At 43.3% G+C, this 26,607-nt stretch overlaps 2 protein-coding genes across 2 annotated transcripts in view; one reads left to right on the top strand and one right to left on the bottom strand.

The window, feature by feature from the left end:
* The window catches only part of tmem117 (transmembrane protein 117), a 105,277-nt gene that overhangs the window by 54,442 nt on the left and 24,228 nt on the right, over window positions 1-26,607 (bottom strand). The gene's annotated exons all lie outside the window — the stretch shown is intronic.
* LOC132875569 (P2Y purinoceptor 1-like) lies at window positions 9,548-13,683 on the top strand. The gene is made up of 2 exons (XM_060912442.1): window positions 9,548-9,584; window positions 12,659-13,683. Exons 1-2 carry the CDS (start codon window positions 9,548-9,550, stop codon window positions 13,681-13,683), a joined length of 1,062 nt encoding a protein of 353 aa, XP_060768425.1.

Raw genomic sequence — 26,607 nt, 5'->3', positions numbered from 1 at the left:
ACCCTGGACAAGTCGCCAGGTCATCACAGGGCTGACACATAGACACAGACAACCATTCACACTCACATTCACACCTACGGTCAATTTAGAGTCACCAGTTAACCTAACCTGCATGTCTTTGGACTGTGGGGGAAACCGGAGCACCCGGAGGAAACCCACGCGGACACGGGGAGAACATGCAAACTCCACACAGAAAGGCCCTCGCCGGCCACGGGGCTCAAACCCGGACCTTCTTGCTGTGAGGCAACAGCGCTAACCACTACACCACCGTGCCGCCATGTTGCAAAGTATTATTTATAATGCTTAGATTTTCTGTCAGTTCCCTTCCAGCAAGGCTTTCACCACCACCTAAACAATACATCTTTTGCACCTCTTGTAAAACTGTCTATGAAATTGCATACTGCAACCTCTAATGTACTGTACTATTCGTATAGTATTACAAATACAGTAGCTAGTACTAATAATGTACTATTTGATTTATTTACCATGACCACCAATCACTTATAATATACTGAAACATCCCCCCCCAAAAAAAAAAAAATTCAAACCAATGCAATCAACATTTTGCATTTTCAGTAGCATATTCATTTACTGTCATTATAATACACAGTGCCAGTCAAAATGTTTGGACACACCTTCTAATTCAATAGTTTTTTTCTTTATTTTTATTAATTAAAACGTCAGTGGATTACTACAGTTGTGGAATAAGGCTATTTTCTGTATTTTTATTATTTACTATTTACTGTTTGATCTCAAACGCATTGATCTCAATGTATGAAACATATTATGTTTAAAACTTTTTTTGTTTACCACATAATTCCATCTATGTTCTATATGTTATTTCATAGTTTTGATGTCTTCAGTATTGTTCTGCAATGTAGAAAATAGTCACAATACAGAAAAACCTATGAATGAGTGTCAGGTGCGCGAAGGAGGTGGATGCATGAGCGTCGCCACCATTGAATGTGAAGGGGACGTGTCCTCCTCACATTTCATAATTCTTCGTTTGGACCCCCCCACATTTAACATAAAATATGAGTTCACCCAGCGCCGTTTCTATTGCTTCGTGAAAGAATCCATTCCACCTGATCGATAAGAGAATACACAGAGCACTGAAAATCCACTCCGGGTTTTCCGGGCGTTCCCTACGAAAGTGGAGGAGGTGACGTCAGCCCCATTGCAACCTCATAATGTCTAGCTTTTGCTAAAACCTTATTCTTTTGTTATATGCCCTCAAAATTAACCCTAGGACACGTTAAATTAATATTCAACTAAACAATGAAATAAGCTTAGCCTAATGGGGTATTCTTGGTTGATGATGAATTGTTTGCAGTATTTGCTCCCTCACCAGACACAATGGACATAAGGACATTCTTTACAAAGAAGCGGAAAGTCAGTCAAAATTTCCCCACAGGACAGGGTTTTTTTGTCCCAATGGAAATGTTAGTGCAGTTAGCTGGCTAGTCAATGTTAGGAGATGTATCAGCTAGCTTAATGTTAGCTATCATTTAATTCAAACCCAGTAGGCCGACCTTACTGTAATGCCAAGAATGAGGTCAAGTCTGCTCTGATGATATTTATTGATTCCTTGTTTTGTCTGGTCTTTGCCAGTTTTCTGGAAAGTAAGATGGGAAATCAGTGTATGGGGAAGGAATAGTAGAAAGGAAAGCAGTGGAGAGAGATGGATGTTATTCCAGGTGGATTGTGAAGGAAAGGGGGATAAAAGTTATGAAGTGGTAGAAATTGTGGTGGCACCAATATAAGAAGGAGTAATATCTATAAATCTATTTGTTATACTAATCTGTAAATGTTACTGTAGTACCACCATTGCATGTAGGTTGATAAAACTGCACTTGTTCATTGTGTGAAGTTCTCTTTTATGCATCATTGCTTGACCCAGTGTAATTTTGTGTTATGAAGACTGCATGATGCCATGCCATTTTTGTTATGAGTATCACTAAATCGGAAAAAAGTAAAACGCACCCACTAAAGTTACTGTTGGTGGTGAACAAAATTGCACCTGTCCATTGTGTGAAGTTATTTTTTATGTGTCACCGTTGCTTGACACAGTGTGATTTTGTGTTATGAAGTTTGCATGATGCCATGTCATGCCTGGTCATCTCATCTCATTATCTCTAGCCGCTTTATCCTTCTACAGGGTCGCAGGCAAGCTGGAGCCTATCCCAGCTGACTACGGGCGAAAGGCGGGGTACACCCTGGACAAGTCGCCAGGTCATCACAGGGCTGACACATAGACACAGACAACCATTCACATTCACACCTACGGTCAATTTAGAGTCACCAGTTAACCTAACCTGCATGTCTTTGGACTGTGGGGGAAACCGGAGCACCCGGAGGAAACCCACGCGGACACGGGGAGAACATGCAAACTCCACACAGAAAGGCCCTCGCCGGCCCCGGGGCTCGAACCCAGGACCTTCTTGCTGTGAGGCGACAGCGCTAACCACTACACCACTGTGCCGCCCCCATAAAGTCATTGTTGGTGATAAATTATGTCACATTCATCTCATTATCTTAGGCGTAGCGGTGGGTTTAAAAACAGGCTGATGAATATATGGACTAGTTGAATGAGGACTTATTGTTGAGTCTCTAAAATAGTCATTGAATTAAGTGACTTTTGTAGGTAAAATTAGGTGTTTAACAACCTGTTAAAAATACACCAGAATGCAGGAAATGGCATCTAATTAATTAAAAATTTTCTGGGGGAGGACCCCCCACCAATATGTCCCCCCCACATTAAAAATGCTTCTGACGCCCCTGGGTGGATGTAAACGCAGAAGTGTTTATTATAATACAGTGCGATCTGTACAGGAAGTGCAGGAAAGCACACACAAAAGCAAACAGTCTAACTCGGCAGGCAAGGTCATAAACAGGGAAACAGGCAAAAGGTTGATTGAGGCGCGAACAGGATATCGGAGGCAAAACGAGGACGAGAACTAGAACCAGGAACAGGAGTCGAGAAACCAGGAAAACCACAAGGATGGGAAACAAGGCTCGGTAATGCGCACTGAACATGACGTAATACTTCGCAGCACGTTACCATCGGTGCAGTCCTTAAATAGCCCAACATAGTTCACTGATTGAAAACAGGTGCGCCTTGTTCAAGGCATGCGTGCTGTAGCTCACTCGGCGCGCACGCAGCCCGAGGCGCACATTCAGGGGCACGAGCCAAGGCACGCAGGACTGACAGTAAGTAGGGGTGTCCAAACTTTAGACTGCTATTGTATCTGTATTTATTATTCATTATTCTACACATTTCTTCTATGGAAAGTAGTTAAACTGGATCCTTTAGGGATATCATATACAGCTGGGATCTTTTTTTTTTTATATCAACACAAAATGTGCTCCAGGAAGTGCATTTCCAAGCAAAACTGCTACTATATATACAGTGCTGAGCGTAAATGAGTGCACCCCCTTTGAAAAGTAACATTTTAAACGATATCTCGATGAACACAAACAACTTCCAAAATGTTGACAAGACAAAGTTTAATATAACATCTGTTTAACTTAGAACGGGAAAGTAAGGTTAATAATATAACTTAGATTACACATTTTTCAGTTTTACTCAAATTAGGGTGGTGCAAAAATGAGTACACCCCACAACAAAAACTACTACATCTAGTACTTTGTATGGCCTCCATGATTTTTAATGACAGCACCAAGTCTTCTAGGCATGGAATGAACAAGTTGGCGACATTTTGCAGCATCAATCTTTTTCCATTCTTCAACAATGACCTCTTTCCGTGACTGGATGCTGAATGGAGAGTGATGCTCAACTTGTCTCTTCAGAATTCCCCATAGGTGTTCGATTGGGTTCAGATCAGGAGACGTACTTGGCCACTGAATCACTTTCACCCTGTTCTTCTTCAGAAATGCAACAGTGGCCTTAGATGTGTGTTTAGGATCATTATCATGTTGGAAAAGTGCACGACGACCAAGGGCACGGAGTGATGGTAGCATCTTCTCTTTCAGTATAGAGCAATACATCTGTGAATTCATGATGCCATCAATGAAATGCAGCTCCCCGACACCAGCAGCACTCATGCAGCCCTACATAAGGACACTGCCACCACCATGTTTCACTGTAGGCACCAGGCATTTTTCTTTGTATTCCTCACCTTTGCGACGCCATACAGTTTTGAAGCCATCAGTTCCAAAAACATTTATCTTGGTCTCATCACTCCAGAGTATCGAGTCCCAGTAGTCTTCATCTTTGTCAGCATGGGCCCTGGCAAACTCTAGGCGGGCTTTTTTGTGCCTGGGCTTTAGGAGAGGCTTCTTTCTTGGACAGCATCCATGCATGCCATTCCTCTGCAGTGTACGCCGTATTGTGTCACGGGAAATAGTCACCCCAGTTTGGCTTTCTACTTCTTTAGATAACTGCAGTGAAAGTGCATGCTGATTTTCTTCAACCCTTCTCATCAGAAGACGCTCCTGTCGAGGTGTTAACTTCCGTGGACGACCTGGACATCTCTGTGAGAGGGTTGCAATTCCAACTTTCTGAAATGTTTGTACCACTTTTGTGACAGTATTCTGACTGATAAGTAAAGCTTTGCTGATCTTCTTGTAGCCTTCACCTTGGTGGTGTAAAGAAATTATTTTCTTTGGGGAATTCTGAAGAGACAAGTTGAGCATCACTCTCCATCCAGCATCCAGTCACTGAAAGAGGTCATTGTTGAAGAATGGAAAAAGATTGATGTTGCAAAATGTCGGCAACTTCTTCATTCCATGCCTAGAAGACTTGGTGCTGCCATTAAAAATCATGGAGGCCATACAAAGTACTAGATGTAGTAGTTTTTGTTGTGGGGTGTACTCATTTTTGCACCACCCTAATTTGAGTAAAACTGAAAAAATGTGTAATCTAAGTTATATTATTAACCTTACTTTCCCGTTATAAGTTAAACAGATGTTATATTAAACTTTGTCTCGTCAACATTTTGGAAATTGTTTGTGTTCATTGAGATATTGTTTAAAATGTTACTTTTCAAAGGGGGTGCACTCATTTACGCTCAGCACTGTAAAACATTACACTGTCCTCTATCACCCAGATCTATTAAGTAATGTCAGGTCGTTCATTGTAAAAAAAAAAAAATTATATACATTGATATTAATTCTAATATAAACACAGGATTTTCACTTTATATTAGATATGATTGGATGGTTGAATGTCTTTATTTGTTAAAATAGTTAATTGTGCTTTCACTGCCTTTGGAACATTATAAACTGATCGACACTGTAATAAGACTCTCCCTCTGAAACTCTTAACTGCTCAACTTTTCCCTGAACATTTCCTTGCATTCTGAGCTGAGCCCAGTTTGGGTAATTTCAAGGTCTGTCTTAGTTGCATAATTGGACTGATTTGCATGAATGAATTTAATTGCTTTGGGCGTTCAAAGACTTGGCTCTAGTGGAGGTGAACGGTATGTGTGTAGATGAGACTGATTACTTGTGTATGTGTCAATGTGCGAGAGAGAGGAACATGGAGAAGAGAAAGACAGAAAGGGACACGCACAGGAAAAAAAAAAAAAAGCCAAAAGTCATGGAGGTGAACTAACTAACTCTGTGTGTGTTGGGCTTTTTCATTTTAAATGTGATTACAAACACCACACTGATGGTACAGTAATCAGCCATCTGCTTCTATTCATTCTGTTCATTTTGGCCTTGTGCGTGACCCCAAACTGGAGAATGAGAACTGATCATCATTTTTAGCGAGAAGGTGTAAGAGAGAGAGAGAGAGAGAGAGAGATACAAATGTAGTACAGGATTGTAAAGACAGCTTGATAGAAAATGATGTGGCTAGTAATAACAGAAGATGAATTAACAGATGTAATACACTACCGTTCAAAAGTTTGGGGTCACCCAGACAATTGTGTTTTCCATGAAAAGTCTCACTTTTATTTCCCACCATAAGTTGTAAAATGAATCGAAAATATAGTCAAGCCATTTTTCTGGCCATTTTGAGCATTTAATCGACCCCACAAATGTGATGCTCCAGAAACTCAATCTGCTCAAAGGAAGGTCAGTTTTATAGCTTCTCTAAAGAGCTCAACTGTTTTCAGCTGTGCTAACATGATTGTACAAGGGTTTTCTAATCATCCATTAGCCTTCTGAGGCAATGAGCAAACACATTGGACCATTAGAACACTGGAGTGAGAGTTGCTGGAAATGGGCCTCTATACACCTATGGAGATATTGCACCAAAAACCACACATTTGCAGCTAGAATAGTCATTTACCACATTAGCAATGTGTAGAACAGACCTGGGCATTTTTCGGCCCGCGGGCCACATCCGGCCCTTTGGTTCATTCTGACCGGCCCATGTAAGGTTAATTAGAAATTACAAAATAAACGTATTTTCTAATTTTACCTCATGCATGGACTGAATGTGCATTGCTTTCATTTTGAAGTTGTGTTCAACAAAAACACAATGCGCACGACATGAAATCCCACGAAACCTAATCCCGCGACAACTACTTCCGTAATTTGTCCAGACCAACCACAAACTTGTACGTCATCCTTCAAACGGTCCAGCCAATCACATAGTGTGACGTCACCAGCAGGCGCCGGAGCCCGAGCCGATCTGTAGATCTGATACCTACACCGAATTGACATGGCATCATTATTATAATATGCTGTATCTTGGGCGGCGCGGTGGTGTAGTGGTTAGCGCTGTCGCCTCACAGCAAGAAGGTCCTGGGTTCGAGCCCCGGGGCCGGCGAGGGCCTTTCTGTGCGGAGTTTACATGTTCTCCCCGTGTCCGCGTGGGTTTCCTCCGGGTGCTCCGGTTTCCCCCACAGTCCAAAGACATGCAGGTTAGGTTAACTGGTGACTCTAAATTGACCGTAGGTGTGAATGTGAGTGTGAATGGTTGTCTGTGTCTATGTGTCAGCCCTGTGATGACCTGGCGACTTGTCCAGGGTGTACCCCGCCTTTCGCCCGTAGTCAGCTGGGATAGGCTCCAGCTTGCCTGCGACCCTGTAGAAGGATAAAGCGGCTAGAGATAATGAGATGAGATGATGTATCTTGCTTGGTATGTGGAGTAGAAAGACAATATTGTGATGTCTTTATTGTGTTTTGGGCTGAATGTGACTGAAAAAAAATGGTACAAACGTTCACATTTTGTTAACCATTGTTTTGGGAAGTTTGATTGAAGAAATGACATTTTTTATAAGGCAACCTCGTTTTTTCCACACTCTTACCAGTCTTAGCAGCTTGTAAAAACAATGTTATTTACTGCTTTATATAAAGAAATACAATTAATATTATGCAGAATTTAGTTCAGCCTTTTGGTCCGGCCCTCCACAAAATTTTCTGTTTCTCATGTGGCCCCATGGAAAAAATAATTGCCCACCCCTGGTATAGAGTGTATTTCTGATTAGTTTAAAGTGATCTTCATTGAAAAGAACAGTGCTTTTCTTTCAAAAATAAGGACATTTCAAAGTGAGCCCAAACTTTTGAACGGTAGTGTATAAGTTGGTATACTTCACTGCAGGACACATTTACAACCAAGACAACCAACGCCTGATTGCAAGAGGGAAAAAAAAATCCTCATCACTTTGCAGACAGTTCCCTCTAGTGGTTATAACTCTTAAGCTCCAAATTTAGCAAATGAGTTATTGATGTGCTCTAAAAGTAAGCTTATTCCTCATAACTGCCTCCTAACAACACTGTTAATACAGTGGTGCTTGAAAGTTTGTGAACCCTTTAGAATTTTCTATATTTCTGCATAAATATGACCTAAAACAACATCAGATTTTCACACAAGTCCTAAAAGTAGATAAAGAGAACCCAGTTAAACAAATGAGACAAAAATATTATACTTGGTCATTTATTTATTGAGGAAAATGATCCAATATTACATATCTGTGAGTGGCAAAAGTATGTGAACCTCTAGGATTAGCAGTTAATTTAAAGGTGAAATTAGAGTCAGGTGTTTTCAATCAATGGGATGACAATCAGGTGTGAGTGGGCACCCTGTTTTATTTAAAGAACAGGGATCTATCAAAGTCTGAGCTTCACAACATATGTTTGTGGAAGTGTATCATGGCACGAACAAAGGAGATTTCTGAGGACCTCATTGATGACCTCAAGCGTTGTTGATGCTCATCAGGCTGGAAAAGGTTACAAAACCATCTCTAAAGAGTTTGGACTCCACCAATCCACAGTCAGACAGATTGTGTACAAATGGAGGAAATTCAAGACCATTGTTACCCTCGCCAGGAGTGGTCGACCAACAAAGATCACTCCAAGAGCAAGGCGTGTAATAGTCGGCGAGGTCACAAAGGACCCCAGGGTAACTTCTAAGCAACTTAAGGCCTCTCTCCCATTGGCTAATGTTAATGTTCATGAGTCCACCATCAGGAGGACACTGAACAACAATGGTGTGCATGGCAGGGTTGCAAGGAGAAAGCCAGTGCTCTCCAAAAAGAACATTGCTGCTCGTCTGCAGTTTGCTAAAGATCACGTGGACAAGCCAGAAGGCTATTGGAAAAATGTTTTGTGGACGGATGAGACCAAAATATAACTTTTTGGTTTAAATGAGAAGCTTTATGTTTGGAGAAAGGAAAACACTGCATTCCAGCATGAGAACCTTATCCCATCTGTGAAACATGGTGGTGGTAGTATCATAGTTTGGGCCTGTTTTGCTGCATCTGGGCCAGGACAGCTTGCCATCATTGATGGAACAATGAATTCTGAATTATACCAGCGAATTCTAAAGGAATATATCAGGACATCTGTCCATGAACTGAATCTCAAGAGAAGGTGGGTCATGCAGCAAGACAACGGCCCTAAGCACACAAGTCATTCTACCAAAGAATGGTTAAAGAAGAATAAATTTAATGTTTTGGAATGGCCAAGTCAAAGTCCTGATCTTAAACCAATCGAAATGTTGTGGAAGGACCTGAAGCGAGCAGTTCATGTGAGGAAACCCACCAACATCCCAGAGTTGAAGCTGTTCTGTACGGAGGAATGGGCTAAAATTCCTCCAAGCCGGTGTGCAGGACTGATCAACGGTTACCGCAAACGTTTAGTTGCAGTTATTGCTGCACAAGGGGGTCACACCAGATACTGAAAGCAAAGGTTCACATACTTTTGCCACTCACAGATATGTAATATTGGATCATTTTCCTCAATAAATAAATGACCAAGTATAATATTTTTATCTCATTTGTTTAACTGGGTTCTCTTTATCTCCTTTTAGGACTTGTGTGAAAATCTGATGATGTTTTAGATCATATTTATACAGAAATATAGAAAATTCTAAAGGGTTCACAAACTTTCAAACACCACTGTAAGTCCTGAAAGCTCAGATCAACTCAGTTTGGAGTAAAATGCCACAGAATAGACCAACATAGTGGAGATGCATGATGAAATACATGCAGATCTCAGTATTTACACTCTCAAATACCAGGGCCATGTCCTTAAAAACACACAGACACACGCACCGCCACACCGTCTGTTGTTGATTGATGAGGTGGGTGGAGTTGGTAGACAAACAGAGAGAAGAGAACAGCGATCTGTCACCATGATCCATTTTCTCATCAATAACTCTTATAATCCTGGTAAGAACTCGACTTTTTCACAAACATGAGCGATTAGAACAGACAGTGGATACTCATCAGGTCAATATAGAGAGCTGTATAGTATATATAAAATGTACATAATAACCTTTCATTTTTTTGAGCTGACATCTACCAGATTGATTCTTACTGGGTGTGGGTGTGAGTTATAGTTCCTTCCATCGTTTTACATGTAGCATAGAGATTTGTTTTAAAAATGTTTTCTGTTGCAGGGAACTGAGGCGTATTGAGGCTTTTTTTCTACAATGATGATGTCAATTAAAATTAAGATGGAAAATGAACAACTATGTTAGCTGCAGGAAGCAATATATTAATTCTAATGAATAAAAGCACCTTCTATAAACACAGCTTGGTGTGCAATTTAATGGGACAGATATATTGGAAAAAGTTTGATACAAAACCTGAAGGGAAAAACTGGACATTTTCTATTGTCGATTTTAAAGGTAGACTGCCTTTCAGATTTTTCAAGTGTAAACCATAAAAATAATTTTCCCCGACACCCAATTATTTTTGTTTAGTGGACCGAAAGCTACTGAATTCGAATCACAGACTTCCAAGTTTATTAGTTTTTTTTTTTAAATAGAACAATTAATGAATTTAGGGCCATGTGGTCCTAAATTCTCCGCTATTTTTTCTTGCTTCACCGTGACCCAATTCCGGATACTATGTCATGCATCACGTGGTGGGCTTTCCCCGTTCGCACAAGGCATTGTGGGATACAAATTTGTAACAGGAGAGGAAAATGGAGGGCGTGAGTGTGCAAATGAAATATGAAAGACCGGCTGAAGTAACGGAAAGCGAGAAGAAAAGATGTTATGTTGCGAAGGAAAGGAAACACAGGACCAAACTAATAAATATCGGCGGTCGGCGAGCACCTCGGTGTGATCAGCTGTTCATTTAGCGACAAAACGATGTAACTGTCAGTGCACAGTCAAGGTAAACCTGTAGATGGCAGTAATGTAACACTGGCTGCCAGCTGCCGTAAAACCCAAAAGAAGAAGGAAAAGAAGAAGAAGCAGGTGAACCTGTGCATGCGCACACAGACTTCCTCTGTCTGCTTGACTGCACGAAGTGAGCAATTTTATGCTCATTATTTGCTATGGAATCCCCTCAAATTAAATAACTTCCCAGCCACATAATGACCTGTTTTTTTTTTTTTTTTTTAGATATTACAGAAATAAACATATATCACAATGACCAAATTTCAGAGGGAACTAAATTTCACCGATTTTATGAAATCAAAAGGCTGTGTAGCTTTAAAGGAAGACTGCCTGTCAATTTAATAAAATCGATAAAATGTAGTTCTTTCTGAAACTTGGTCATAATGATGTATGTTTATTTCTCTAATATCTCACAAAATATCAGGCCATTATGTGACTGGGAACATATCTAATTTGAGGGGATTCCATAGCAAATAATGTGCATGAGATCACCCGGTTTGTGCACTTAAGCAAACGGAGGAAGTGTATGTGTGCATGCATAAGTTTACCTTTGATCATCCTACCATCTCCACCGATCGCCAATATTTACAAGTGTGGTCCTGCGTTTCTTTTCCTTCACAATACAGCGTCTTTCTTTTCACTTTCGGTTACTGTAGTCGGTCCTTCATGTTTCATTCGCACACTCACGTTCTCCATTTTTCTCTCCTGTTTCAAATTTGTATCCCACAATGCCTTGCACGAACGGGGAAAGCCCACCACATGATGCATGACGTAGTACAGTATCTTGAATTGGGTCATGGTGAAGCAGGAAAAAATAGCGGAGAATGTTGGGCCACATGGCCTTAAATTCATTAACAGTTCTATTAAGGAAAAAACCTGAATAAAATTGGAAGTCTGTGATTCAAATTCAGGAGCTTTCAGTCCACTAAACAAAAATATTTGGGTGTCAGGGAAAATCCTTTTTATGACCTACACTTGAAAAATCTGAACGGCAGTCTACCTTTAGGCCCCGGTCACACCGCCCGAACTTTGCTGGAGCGTTCCTGGAGCGGTGAAAAAAATTCATCACTGCTCGTAACCGTTCACCACCGTTTAACAAAAGTTGGCCCCCATTAAAGCAACGCCGTATACGCTCGGCCACCGCTGATGTTTCTCGAGGGGCCCTCCTACCGCTCCGAAAGTTTTGAGCTGCACAAAATATTGTGAGCGGTGAGGAGGGGGCAATTTTCCGCACCGGCAAAGTTCACCCCCGCTCCACCAATGCCCAGTCAAAGTTTGGCACCGCTAGACGCAAGTTCGTGGACGCTTGGGTCCGCTAGGCCAACGCAGAAATCTTGAACGCTGGACCACCGCTGCTTCGCCAGCGTTGCCCGGGCGGCGATTAAACGTTGCACAAACTTCGGTGGAGCGGTTGTAAGCGTTTTACGAGCGGACACGGGGTTGCTGGAACGGTGTCGGGCGTTGAAGCAGCTATCCATGGCGGCGATGAACTTTGGTTTGGCGTTGGTATAGAGGTGTCAGAGCGGGACCAGAATTTGGCTATAAATACAGGGAGAAATGGACCAGGAGCTCATTTGGAATCGAGCTGCCGTTGAGTTCAGACCTCATCTATATCGAATTTGCTCAAAGTTACAGTAAAACTGTATCACCATGGATGCTGAGAGACTTGCTATGATTGGTGCTAAACCAACTTTATACCCCCGCTGAGCCAAAGCCTGCATGCGCAGAACGCCGCTATACCAACGCTCGCGTCACCGGTAAACCAACGCTCGCTACCGCTAAACCAACGCTAAAGCAACGCCGGCTTCAGCGGTGCACCGCTAAGCCAACGCCCGTGTTTTCGATTTTTTTTCCCATTTTGTGCGCGGTGACGAGCGTTGTCGAAATTCGGCCCCCCCTCCCTACCGTTCAAGGAACGCTCCAGCAAAGTTCGGGCGGTGTGACCGGGGCCTTAAAAGCGTATTTAAATACTGACTATATATAAACACTCTGTGATTTGGGAACATCTAATAAGAGATCACACTTAAACTTTTAACACAATTTTAATTATTGCTGCATAGAGTGAAGCACATTAGACTTTTGGTAAACATGCTCCATTTCTGTATCTCCTCACAGAACACCATGAGAAAGCACTCCTGGATTACCCCAATGAGACCACACCATTGTGCAGTCAGTTCAGGGTTGGTAGGTGGTACTGCTCTATCTTGCTGGTCTTATTTGTCATCGGTCTACCAGTGGGGTTGCTGGGTAACATGGCGGCCATCGTAAACTACACATGCTGTCGACAACCTTGGAACACAGGGACGGTGTTTCTGCTAAACTTGGCGCTGTGCGACATCACCTGGCTCCTTTTGCTGCCAATTACAGTTTACTTCACCCTGTGTCAGACACATATAAAAGGCATGAACATCTTCTGCCAGTTCAAGAACATGTTCTTCACCATCAATGTGTACGGTAGCATCTTCTTCCTGGCTCTAATAAGTTTTGATCGTTATGCTGGTATGGTCCACCCGATCAGCTCCCTGCGCTGGTGGGATGGTAAAAAAGCCTGCCTCTGCTCCGTTTTCACCTGGATCTTCCTCATTTTGGGTTGCATTCCAGATTTATTCATGACCTTTGACATGAACCGTCCTGGCAACATTACAATCTGCACGGACCACATCCACAGCCCATTCTCTTATGTGATGACCATCTCGCTAATGCGGGCGCTGGTGGGTTTCCTGCTGCCATTTATGGTGATGGGGGCCTTTTACACCCAGATGATAAAGGTGTTGAGGAGCATGCCAGGAAGGAAGGCCTTGAGAATGCAGAGTTCAGCTCCCCGCAGAACTGGGAAGCCGCTCCTTCTGATAACGGCAGCTTTGGTGGTTTTCTTGTTGTCTTATGCCCCCTACCATATCATGATTGTGACTTTAGTGTTCATGCGATTCATTGGCAAGGTGACAACTGAAAACATGAAGACACTCTACATAGCCTACGAGTTCCTGGAGGCCTTGTGCAGTGTGAGCAGCTGTCTGGACCCTGTGCTCTACATTCTTGCCAGCCAGAACTTCCAGCAGAGATGGAGGAGGCAGAAGATGGCCATGGCACGCCTGTGCTGCAGGGACACCAGGAGGGTGGGTGTTCAGAAGCCACTGTGAGTGGGAAAGATGCCTTGCAAGAAAATTACTCTGGCAGGATTCTTTTAACAGGGATGATATCAAGGGAGCATTGCCAGCTTTATTCATGTGATGCCTATCTGTGCAGAAATAAATATTTATCAAATAATACAACAGAATTCGCTAAAAAATGCCAAAAGAAGTTGACCAAAAGGTTGAACTGATTGACCATATAATGATTTTTAGGATAAAAATTTAGAAAGTACGATCTGAAATCTCCATACATAATCATTTTTGAATGAAGGTCTCCAAAGCATACTGTACATACATCTAATTATCCTAATAAAGCCTTCCAGCTTCTAGTTTCTGGACTTAAGATAAGGTCCTTGCTCAACGGCCCAAAAGTGGCAGTAAAATCCTGTATCTCAACCTTCTGACCAATAGTCCAGAGCAGTAACCACTGAGTCACGAGTGCCCTTTTCAATATTCCATTCTATTCATCAATTTGTTCAGCCAGATTTGATGAATTCTGCAGATTTATTAGATTTTTGGCAATTTTTTATTTCTGAAAAATACAGCACCTCCGGATCCAGAGAAAGATTATTTTACAGGTTATTTTTACTTCTGTAAAGCACATTCTTCACTTATCAAGTTTAGAAGTCAAAATGTACTATGACTCAATATTCTAAACAAATGAAATATATACAAAAATAGCAAAAGCCTTTCATTTCTCTTGAGCTTGAGTCTCATGATGGCATTCAAGTGCACCGGCTTTCGGAGGCGCATTGGAAATTTGTGGAATTTTATTCATCATTGTCACACTTTGAAGAGAGAACTGGAAATGATAAAAGGAAGGAGAAACTCCTATGCGGGCGGCACGGTGGTGTAGTGGTTAGCGCTGTCGCCTCACAGCAAGAAAGTCCTGGGTTCGAGCCCCGGGGCCGGCGAGGGCCTTTCTGTGTGGAGTTTGCATGTTCTCCCCGTGTCCGCGTTGGTTTCCTCCGGGTGCTCCGGTTTCCCCCACAGTCCAAAGACATGCAGGTTAGGTTAACTGGTGACTCTAAATTGACCGTAGGTGTGAATGTGAATGGTTGTCTGTGTCTATGTGTCAGCCCTGTGATGACCTGGCGACTTGTCCAGGGTGTACCCCGCCTTTCGCCCGTAGTCAGCTGGGATAGGCTCCAGCTTGCCTGCGACCCTGTAGAAGGATAAAGCGGCTAGAGATAATGAGATGAGATGAGAAACTCCTATGCAAATGAAACCTGTGGGACAAGCAGCATCTTCAGCTTTTCTGAGTTGCCAAAGGTAGGATTAATGTGTTTCAGAGTAAGTTCTCATTGTTATAAAGTCATTACAGTGAGTAATGTTAGAAGTGTGCAACAAAGTTTATCATCGTGCCTGCTATCCTCTTTGTTATTTTCAAAAACAACTAAACCAATTGATTCTTGCTGGTTTGCTGCTAAAGATTGCACAATTACTGGATATTGTATATTAATTGTATTTGTTATTCCAGCTTTTGTTGGATTTTGAAATCTGATATTGGAGAAATTTGCCTTCTGGCTAATCAGTAAATTGTAGAGTTTGTATACATTTATAAACTGAAATACAACCAATTATTTTGGCCAATTTAATTATTTATTCAACTATTGTTGCTGCAAAATATATTTTAAAGAAAAGGAAGAAGCTAAAGTGGATGGAATTGATTATTATTGTTGTGAATATATATATCTCTCATCTCATCTCATTATCTCTAGCCACTTTATCCTGGTCTACAGGGTCGCAGGCGAGCTGGAGCCTATCCCAGCTGACTACGGGCGAAAGGCGGGGTACACCCTGGACAAGCCGCCAGGTCATCACAATTTTGGATTTTTGCATCCAAAATTTTATGTAGAAAATGCATAAATTTTTGTATCATTTTTACACATAAAATTAAGCTGACTTTACTAATAAATCTGAATTTCACTTCATGTCTTTACTTAAAAATATAGGTTTTTCCAGCCAGTAAAATTAAGCTGTTTCATTTAGACTTTCTTAATATTTTAAGTTGTATATGTGCAATATCTTGGTTAAACATTATCACTATGAAAACTACTATTGCTACTATTGCTACTTCCACCACAGTGAAAATCTATAACACACAGATTTTCTTATATGACAAATAAATTAATAATCACCATATAATAACAGAACTTTCAAATCATCGTGTCCAGAAAACTAGATCAATGGTACTGTTAACTAGCAAAAGCACACAGGTGCAAACTTACATCAATGACCGACTTCACGATATGAACAAATAAAACCCGAGAAGTTCTAACACGGTTGTATTTAAGAACATCTCTGGTAAAAGACTGAATTAATGATTTGAAAAACTGACCCCATTTAGATTTGCTAATTTATCAGTGCGAGCTCCACTTTGCTAGCCGAGGCTGCCTCATGTTGCAGTCAAAACACCTTTTGATAGAGATAAACAACACCCTGTAAAACATTACATGTCAAATGTTTGAAACAAGTCAACAAATCTCCTGAACGTAGGTATTGCTAAAAATAATAGACAACGTTTATGCAAAATCTTAAAGACACTTAACACATAAAATAATGAGCTGTACTTATTCTTTTAATTGAGCCAAGTTCAGATAACAGCCTTTTAGGTAAAATCTTCTCTTTTTTCTGAGCAATTTTTCCAGGGCTGAAGAATCTTTTTTTTTCAAGTGTATAGATTTTTATTTTATATAACTTATAGATTTTTATTTTATGACTTCTACATTATCGAGTCAGTACAAAAACATTTTAGATTTCCAAACGTTTGTTTTCCAGCACAAAATTGAATGTTACAGAAAAAAAAGTTTGTATCTCAGCAGCACTGTACAAAAGAGACCACATTTCAGATTAAAAAAGAAAACATAACGAAGACTGCTGGGATTTGCTGCAAAATTAAGACGCGAGTGTGACAGTCAAAGTGTTGAGAAGAACTGTGGCTGGTTCTGTAAGATGCTCAGTAAAACCTACAGCTCATTTCCTTATAAAACTGCACTCACTGTACCTGAGACTATTATTTTTCTTTTTTAATCAAAGGGTCGTCTCACACCAAACATTGACTTTGCTTCATTTTTTTATGGCTTACTGCTATTTATAGATTTTTTTTTAAATGTTGAAACAATTAATTTCATCATTTTTAAGCCATTTTTGATCAACAGCATTTCTTTGCATTTGCCTCAGACTTTTGTACAGCACTGTGTGTGTATGTGTGTGTGTGTGTGTGTGTGTGTATATATATATATATATATATATATATATATATATATATATATATATGAATAACCTTGCATGCTTTACTACATTGTAATTATTATATTTCAATTATTACTACATTTGTAATTATTATATTTCAATCCTCAAAAGTGTTATAAGCCCTTCTTGGCTATTTGGCACATAATAAATGTCAAGCCATTGTCTGTGTGTTCCTCTTGGGAGCTTCGTGACTATGCAGGGTGAACGCAGGCATACTGAAACCCAGTCATAACTACTTGTGCCCAGTTCCCCATGGACTCAGCCAGAGAGAATCCATTCATCATGTTGTAAAAGGGTTGTGGTTTAATGTCATGACTGACCCTGGGGAGATAAGTGCAGAAACACTGTTCACATTGATTAATCAGGGATGGGAATACCACTGTCTGGTCTCCATTTGAGGATACTGCTGTTAAAAACACCCCGAAAATTGTAAAATATGTGCATATTTTATCTACAGTATGTATTTTTAAAACATTTTTGCCAAATTCGTTCCATTTAAGCATCAGTGTGGACAAGAGCCAGCAGAAATCCTCTATCTTGAAACCAGTAGGCTGATTATACTTGTTAGCGTTTCTCTTTGGACATAAGAAACCTGTTCTTTCCATATGTCTAACAAAGCAGAAGGCAATTTAATGCTTACTCTCTGAATAACAGCCTACTTCAGCACCTTTGAATATGATTTCATTAGCTGTGGGTACCTGGTCAATGCTGTCATCTGGAATAAATGATGCAAGCTCAGCTGTTTCTCAATGCTACTGATGAGAATAAACACTACGCTCATTCAAGCCTAATCAGAAAATGTTGGGAAATGAAATTTCCAGCCATTTTGAGTGGTGAATGAAACAGTGAGAACACAGCAGGTGTGTGGGCAAACACATCACACAGCAACTGTGCTCTTCCGCTCAACGCATCCTGTTTCACCTGTTCAAACACACTGCTACACTGTTTCCAGACAAAGCAAACCTGCGATTTCCACACAGCACTGCTTTGTACATACTGCTTCAGTGTGTCAGGTCGATAATGAAGAAAGGAAACATCCATCCATCCATTATCTGTAGCTGCTTATCCTGTTCTACAGGGTCGCAGGCAAGCTGGAGCCTATCCCAGCTGACTACGGGCGAAAGGCGGGGTACACCCTGGACAAGTCGCCAGGTCATCACAGGGCTGACACATAGACACAGACAACCATTCACATTCACACCTATGGTCAATTTAGAGTCACCAGTTAACCTAACCTGCATGTCTTTGGACTGTGGGGGAAACCGGAGCACCCGGAGGAAACCCACGCGGACACGGGGAGAACATGCAAACTCCACACAGAAAGGCCGTCGCCGGCCACGGGGCTCGAACCCAGGACCTTCTTGCTGTGAGGCGACAGCGCTAATCACTACACCACCGTGCCGCCATGAAAGTAAATATTTTAAATTAATTACCATATATGCCACGAGGAATGGACATCCATCCGTCCATCCATTATCCGTAACCACCTTTCCTGTGCAGGGTCACAGGCAAGCTGGAGCCTATCCCAGCTGACTATGGGCGAGAGGCGGGGTACACCCTGGACAAGTCGCCAGATCATCGCAGGGCTGACACATAGACACAAACACCCATTCACACTCACATTCACACCTACGGTCAATTTAAGTCAAGTTTATTTTTATAGCACTTTTAACAATAGACATTGTTGCAAAGCAGCTTTACAGAATTTGAATGACTTTAAACATGAGCTAATTTTATCCCCAATGAGCAAGCCTGTGTGGCAATGGTGGCAAGGAAAAACTCCCTCAGACGACATGAGGAAGAAACCTCTAGAGGAACCAGACTCAAAAGGGAACCCATCCTCATTTGGGTGATAACAGACAACGTGATTATAACATTTTTTAACAGTTTTAACATGAAGTCTGTTTCATTGATGTTATAAACTCTTCATTGATGGAAACTTGAGTGCAAAACTGTTCATGACAACTGCAGTCCTAAAGTTAGCAAGTCAACTGTAGTCCTCGGCCATAAAAGCATTACCGTAAGGGTCCAGAGCGTCCTCCAAGTGTGACTTTCAACTGTCTATATGGGGCCGTCCTCCACAGGAGCGATGTGATGAGACTCCAACCAGACATAGGGCATCAGGATGGATCAGGCAGGTCCAAGGAGCAGAAGAGGTCAGCATTTAGAGCCACCAATTAGCCTAACCTGCATGTCTTTGAAATGTAGGGGAAACTGGAGCACCCAGAGGAAAACCATGCAGACACGGGGAGAACATGCAAACTCCACACAGAAAGGCCCCCATCGGCCACTGGGCTCGAACCCAGAACCTTCTTGCTGTGAGGCAACAGTGCTAACCACTACACCATCGTGCTACCCCTAGTAATGGCCAATGTATTTAAAAATATACAAAACACATAACACAATTTAAATAAACAGTTTACTTCAATCCAAGCAATTTCAAGGTATGGTAACATGTTGTTGTTGTTGTTATTATTATTATTATTATTATTATTATTATTGAGGATACAAATTATTCCTGATCTCCCATAGCCTAAATTGTAGCCATAGCTGAATTGACGACCTTGCCTTAAAACAAGCAATGTTATGTCATATACAACATCGCAAAATGTAGCTTACCTATTTAAAGGCTAAATAACAGATGACAATGTCACTTAGGCCTACAAGAAAAGACTATGGGTCACCTGTCCAGGAGCGGATGAAGCGATCTGTCAAAGCTGCATGAGTGAATTTTGTTGAGGCAAAGATTCTAGCGCTGCGCTAAAAAAGTTGTTCCTCAGCTCCACCAATCAAAATACTGGAAAGGCTATTGCCAGAGGGGTTCTAGAATATCTCTGCTATCGGCCTGAACCCAACTTAAAGTGATCCACGAGGCATCTGCTGAAATATGGTAGATGTTTCGGTATGTGGTTGGCATGGTGGTGTAGTGGTTAGCACTGTCGCCTCACAGCAAGAAGGTCCGGGTTCGAGCCCCGTGGCCGGCGAGGGCCTTTCTGTGCGGAGTTTGCATGTTCTCCCCGTGTCCGCGTGGGTTTCCTCCGGGTGCTCTGGTTTCCCCCACAGTCCAAAGACATGCAGGTTAGGTTAACCGGTGACTCTAAATTGAGCGTAGGTGTGAATGTGAGTGTGAATGGTTGTCTGTGTCTATGTGTCAGCCCTGTGATGACCTGGCGACTTGTCCAGGGTGTACCCCGCCTTTCGCCCGTAGTCAGCTGGGATAGGCTCCAGTTTGCCCGCGACCCTGCACAGGATAAGCAGTTACAGATAATGGATGGATGGATAGAGGGTTTCGGTATGGTTTTTTTCAGTCTGTTTTTTTCCAGGTCTGTCGGTCGCCCGTAGTCAGCTGGGATAGGCTCCAGCTTGCCTGCGGCCCTGTAGAACAGGATAAAGCGGCTACAGATAATGAGATGAGATGAGATTTCCGGGGACAGCTCCACCCGGGGACAGGCCACCAAAAACAGGGCCTATCCCCGGAAAACGTGGACGTCTGGTCACCCTATTTAACAAAGCAGTATTAAAATAAGTTTTACAGTCTCCATAAACATAAATGTTCAAAACTGGAGTCACAGAATTACATATATATTCATAAATGATTAGCTATGACAATGAGACCACATCATATTCAGTGGAGTGCTGGTTGTTTTTATGGCAATGAGTGTAATAATTTGGGGTCAATTTGGTATAAGATTTGGATATAATTAAATAATCAATTAATAATCAATTGAATATAAGTCAGTCCTTTTATCTGAATGTGAATATTTACAATATATACACTCACTGATCACTTTATTAGGAACACCATACTAATACTGGCAAGGACCTCCTTTTCCTCTCAAAACAGCGGCAGTTCGTCATGGAATGGATTCTACAAAATGTTGGAAATATTCCTTTGAGATTCTGGTCCATGTCGGCAATTTTTCAGGTGCACTTCCATGCTGTGACTCTCCTGTTCTACTACATCCCAAAGGTGTTCTATTGGATTCAGATCTGGTGACTGGGAAGGCCACTGAAGAACACTGAACTCATTGTCATGTTCATAAAACCAGCGTGAGACAACTTTTGCTTTGTGACATGGTGCTTTATTATGCTGGAAGAAGCCATTAGAAGATTGTAAATTGTGGCTGTGAAGGGATGCACATGGTCAGCAACAATACTCAAATAGGTTGTGGCACTGAAGCAAAGATTGATTAGATTAGATTAGATTAGATTAGATTAGATTAGATTAGATTAGATTAGATTAGATTAGATTAGATTAGATACACTTTATTGATCCCACATCGGGGAAAATCACGTGTTACAGTCACAAGAAAATGTCATACAGATAACAAAATAAAAGTGAAATAAAAATTAGACAAACGAAAGATTAAATACAGAGGGCTATTTGCATTATCTACTGTGAAAAAGTATAGAAATATTGACTAATTGAGAGGCTCAGAAAAAATTGCACATTACAGGTAGACTCTGTATAATATATATATGTATAAAATAGTTTCAGGGGCGGCACGGTGGTGTAGTGGTTAGCGCTGTCGCCTCACTGCAAGAAGGTCCGGGTTCGAGCCCCGTGGCCGGCGAGGGCCTTTCTGTGTGGAGTTTGCATGTTCTCCCCGTGTCTGCGTGGGTTTCCTCCGGGTGCTCCGGTTTCCCCCACAGTCCAAAGACATGCAGGTTAGGTTAACTGGTGACTCTAAATTGACCGTAGGTGTGAATGTGAGTGTGAATGGTTGTCTGTGTCTATGTGTCAGCCCTGTGATGACCTGGCGACTTGTCCAGGGTGTACCCCGCCTTTCGCCCGTAGTCAGCTGGGATAGGCTCCAGCTTGCCTGCGACCCTGTAGAACAGGATAAAGCGGCTAGAGATAATGAGATGAGATGAAAATAGTTTAAGGCCTATATTATTGCACATAATAATTGCATTGATGTAGTCAGCTGGGATAGGCTCCAGCTTGCCTGCAACCCTGTAGAAGGATAAAGCGGCTAGAGATAATGAGAGATGAGATGAGATGAGATGAGATGAGATGAGATGAGATGAGATGAGAGATGGCAGAGGTAGTAGTGGTGAAGTAGTGCAAATATAACGACAAACAGGTTATTGGTGCTACATTACAAGTTGTGGGTGTTATACAGTCTGACAGCAGTAGGTATGAATGACCTGCGGTATCTCTCCTTCTTACACCATGGGTTTAGCAGTCTACTACTAAAAGAGCTGCTTAAAGCCCCCACAGCCTCATGCAGGGGGTGAGCGGGGTTATCCATGATTGATGTCAGCTTGGCTAACATCTTCCGCTCACTCACCACCTCAATGGAGTCCAGAGGACAGTCCAAGACTGAGCCAGCCCTTCTGACCAGTTTATTAAGTTTATTCCTGTCCCTCTCTGAACTTCCACAGCCCCAGCAGACCACAGTGTAGAAAATCGCTGATGCCACCACAGAGTCATAAAAAGTCCTAAGCAGTGTCCTGCACACACCAAAAGACCTCAGTCTTCTCAAGAGGTGGAGATGACTTTGGCCCTTCTTGTACAGGACATCTGTGTTGTTTGTCCAGTCCAGTTTGTTGTTGAGGTGAACACCCAGGTATTTGTACTCCTCCACGATCTCAATGTCCAAATCCTGGATGTTCACTGGTGCAATTTGAGGAGCTGTCCTTCTGAAATCGATCACCACCTCCTTTGTCTTGCTGGCGTTGATGCGCAGGTGGTTCAGTTCACACCAGGCAACAAAGTTGGTGATGACCTCTCTATTCTCCAGATCGTCCCCCTCTGACACACGTCCAACGATGGCTGTATCACCTGAGAACTTCTGGAGGTGGCAGCTGTCCGTGTTGTAGCTGAAGTCAGATGTGTAAAGAGGAAAGGAGAGAGCACTGTACCCTGTGGAGCCCCTGTGCTGCAGACTACCACATCAGACACACAGTTGTGGAGCCTCACATACTGCGGTCTGTTAATGAGGTAGTCGATGATCCATGCAACCAGGTGGCAGTCGACACCAGCTCCCTCCAGCTTCCCCCTAAGCAGTGATGGCTGGATTGTGCTGAAAGCACTGGAAAAGTCAAAGAACATGACTCTCACAGTGCTCCCAGTGCCCTCCAGGTGTAAAAGTGACCGGTGTAGCAGGTAGATGAGAGAAAGGGTACTGATACAGCATTTAAACATGATTAATATCAACAGTACAAGCCCTAATTATAATAATGCACACAAGTGCAGCCACCTGATGAGCTATCCTAAGTAACTTTAAGTGTTTAAAGTTCCAAAAGCATGTTAAGTTTTATTGCACATGGGTAATCAATACGGCACCCAGGATGTGACGTCAAGTCATTAATAGCCAGGTACTGGAAGTTAAGTGCAGTCGATGTAAACATACGGTACTTGTTAGCTGGATTTATTTAGTCAGATGAGAAAGAGTTATCTTCAAATCAGTACGGACAGCGGAGAAACCTGTATGAACCTTGGAAAAATGACGACCAGCATCTGGGGAATGATGTCAGCAGCGAATCATCAGATGATTCTAATGAAGAAATTGGTGGTGCTTTGCAAATGCAAAGTTAGGAAGGCAGGAAAAAGGGTTCAGCAGATATCTGGTGCTGATGTGGAAAGTGTGCCAAGCGGAAAACTGACATTGAATGTGTTTGTTGTAAAGAGCATGAAATGTGATGCGATATAATACAGGCACAGTCACTGAATTGTTCCATGGATAAGCCCAGTTTGGAAACGAATAAGGTTTATTTCCTTTCCCTACTCTGTAAAGTGTCCTTGTTTTTGTGAAAGGCATTATATAAATTATTATTATTATTATTATTATTATAGCCTTTCTGTCAGCTTGAACTAGTCTGGTCATTCTCTGTTGATTTCTCTCATCAAAAAGGCACTAACTGGATGTTTTTTTAGTTTATTAAACTGTTCTGAGTAAAGTCCAGACTGAAAATCCCCGAAGATCAGCAGTTACAGAAATACTCAAACCAGCCTGTCTGGCACCAACAATCATGCCACAGTCAAAATTACTGAGATCACGGTTTCCCCCAGTCTGATGGTTGAAGTGAACATTACCTGAAGCTGCTGACCCATATCTGCTTGATTTTATGCATTGCATCACTGCCATGTGATTTTCTGATTAGATAACTACATGAATGAGCAGGTGTATAGGTTCCTAATAAAGTGTTTGAGTGTAGCTTTACATAGCATTTTTTACATATCCATCCATCCATATACTGGGTCCATTTTTTATATATCCATCCGCTTATCCTGTTTGACAGGGTCGCAGGCAAGCTGGAGCCTATCCCAGCTGACTATGGGTGAAAGGCGGGGTACACCCTGGACAAACAACCGTTCACACTCACATTCACACCTACGGTCAATTTAGAGTCACCAGTTAACCTAACCTACCCCTCCTAGAACTGCCACCTTATTGTGGTGGAGGGGTTTGTGTGCTTGAATGATCCTAGGAGCTATGTTGTCAGGGGCATTATGCCCCTGTCAGGGTTTCCCAAGGCAGACAGGTCCTAGGTGACAGGCCAGACCAAGAGCAGTTCACCAAAAACCCCTATGGAGAAAAAAGCAAGGACCGTGACGTTGCCCGGCATGACGCAGCCGGGGCCCCACCCTGGAGCCAGGCCCGGGGTTGGGGCTCGTATGCGAGCGCTTGGTGGCCGGGCCTTTGCCCATGGGGCCCGGCCGGGCTCAGCCCGAAGAGGTGACGTGGGCCCGACCTCCTGTGGGTTCACCACCCACAGAGGTAGCAGTAGGGGATTGGTGCAGTGTGGATTGGGTGGCAGTCGAAGGCAGGGGCCTCGACGACCTGATCCCCGGACACAGCGGCTGGCTGTTGGGACATGGAATGTCACTTCGCTGGGGGGGAAAGAGCCTGAGCTTGTGCGGGAGGTTGAGAGGTACCGGCTAGAGATAGTCGGGCTCACCTCCACGCACAGCTTGGGCTCTGGAACCCAGCTCCTCGAGAGGGGCTGGACTTTCCACTTCTCTGGAGTCGCCTGTGGTGAGCGGCGGCGGGCTGGTGTGGGCTTGCTTATAGCTCCCCAGCTCAGCCGCCATGTGTTGGAGTTTACCCCAGTGAACGAGAGGGTCGCCTCTCTGCGCCTTCGGATTGGGGAGAGGGCTCTTGCTGTTGTTTGTGCCTATGGGCCAAATAGCAGTATAGAGTATCCGGCCTTCTTGGAGTTCCTGGGAGAGGTACTGAGGGGTGCTCAGACTGGAGACTCCATTGTGCTACTGGGGGACTTCAGTGCTCACGTGGGCGATGACAGTGACACCTGGAGGGGCGTGGTTGGGAGGAACGGCCTCCCCGATTTGAACCCGAGTGGTGTTTTGTTATTGGACTTCTGTGCTAGTCACGGTTTGTCCATAACGAACACCATGTTCGAGCATAGGGGTGTTTATAAGTGCACGTGGCACCAGGACACCTTAGGTCGGAGGTCGATGATCGACTTTGTAGTCATTTCATCTGATCTCCGGCCCTATGTCTTGGACACTCGGGTGAAGAGAGGGGCTGAGCTGTCAACTGATCACCACCTGGTGGTGAGTTGGATTCGCTGGAGGAGGAGGAAGCTGGACAGACCTGGCAGGCCCAAACGTATGGTGAGGGTCTGCTGGGAATGTCTGGCTGAGCACTCTGTTGGGGAGGTCTTTAACTCCCACCTCCGGGAGAGCTTTTCCCAGCTTCCGAGGGAGGCGGGGGACATTGAGTCTGAGTGGACCATGTTCTCTACCTCCATTGTGGACGCAGCTGTTTGGAGCTGTGGCCGCAAGGTCTCCGGTGCCTGTCGTGGCGGCAATCCCCGAACCCGGTGGTGGACACCGGAAGTAAGGGATGCCGTCAAGCTGAAGGAGGAGTCCTATCGGGCCATGTTGACCTCCGGGACTCCTGAGGCAGCTGACGGGTATCGGCAGGCCAGGCGTGCTGCAGCTCGGGCAGTTGCGGAGGCAAAAACTCGGAACGGGGAGGAGTTCGGGGAGGCCATGGAGAAGGACTATCGTTCGGCCTCGAAGAAATTCTGGCAAACCGTCCGGCGCCTCAGGAGGGGGAAGCAGTACTCTGCCAACACTGTTTACAGTGCGGGTGGGGAGCTGTTGACCTCGACTAGGGACATTGTCGGGCGGTGGAAGGAATACTTTGAGGATCTCCTCAATCCCACCATCATGTCTTCCACTGAGGAGACTGAGGCTGATGACTCAGAGGTGGACTCGTCCATTACCCAAGCCGAATTCACTGAGGTGGTCTGCAAGCTCCTCGGTGGCAAGGCACCGGGGGTGGATGAGATCCGCCCTGAGTATCTCAAGTCTCTGGATGTTGTCTGATGTTGTCTGATGTAGTCTGAGGCCATGGTTCTCGACCGGAAAAGGGTGGCTTGCCCTCTCCAGGTTGGTGGAGAAGTCCTGCCTCAAGTGGAGGAGTTTAAGTATCTCGGGATCTTGTTCACGAGTGAGGGAAAGATGGAGCGTGAGATCGACAGGCGGATCGGTGCAGCCTCCGCAGTGATGCGGTCGCTTTACCGGTCCGTCGTGGTGAAGAAGGAGCTGAGCCAAAAGGCGAAGCTCTCAATTTACCGGTCGATCTACGTTCTGATTCTCACCTATGGTCATGAGCTTTGGGTAATGACAGAAAAAACAAGATCGCGGATACAAGCGGCTGAAATGAGTTTCCTTCGCAGGGTGGCTGGGCGCTCCCTTAG

The sequence above is a fragment of the Neoarius graeffei genome, chromosome 2, assembly GCF_027579695.1.
Source record: "Neoarius graeffei isolate fNeoGra1 chromosome 2, fNeoGra1.pri, whole genome shotgun sequence".
NCBI classification, from domain to species: Eukaryota; Metazoa; Chordata; class Actinopteri; order Siluriformes; family Ariidae; genus Neoarius; species Neoarius graeffei.
The sequence above is the reverse complement of the archived record's forward strand: the minus strand, read 5'-3'. Positions and strand labels throughout refer to the sequence as shown.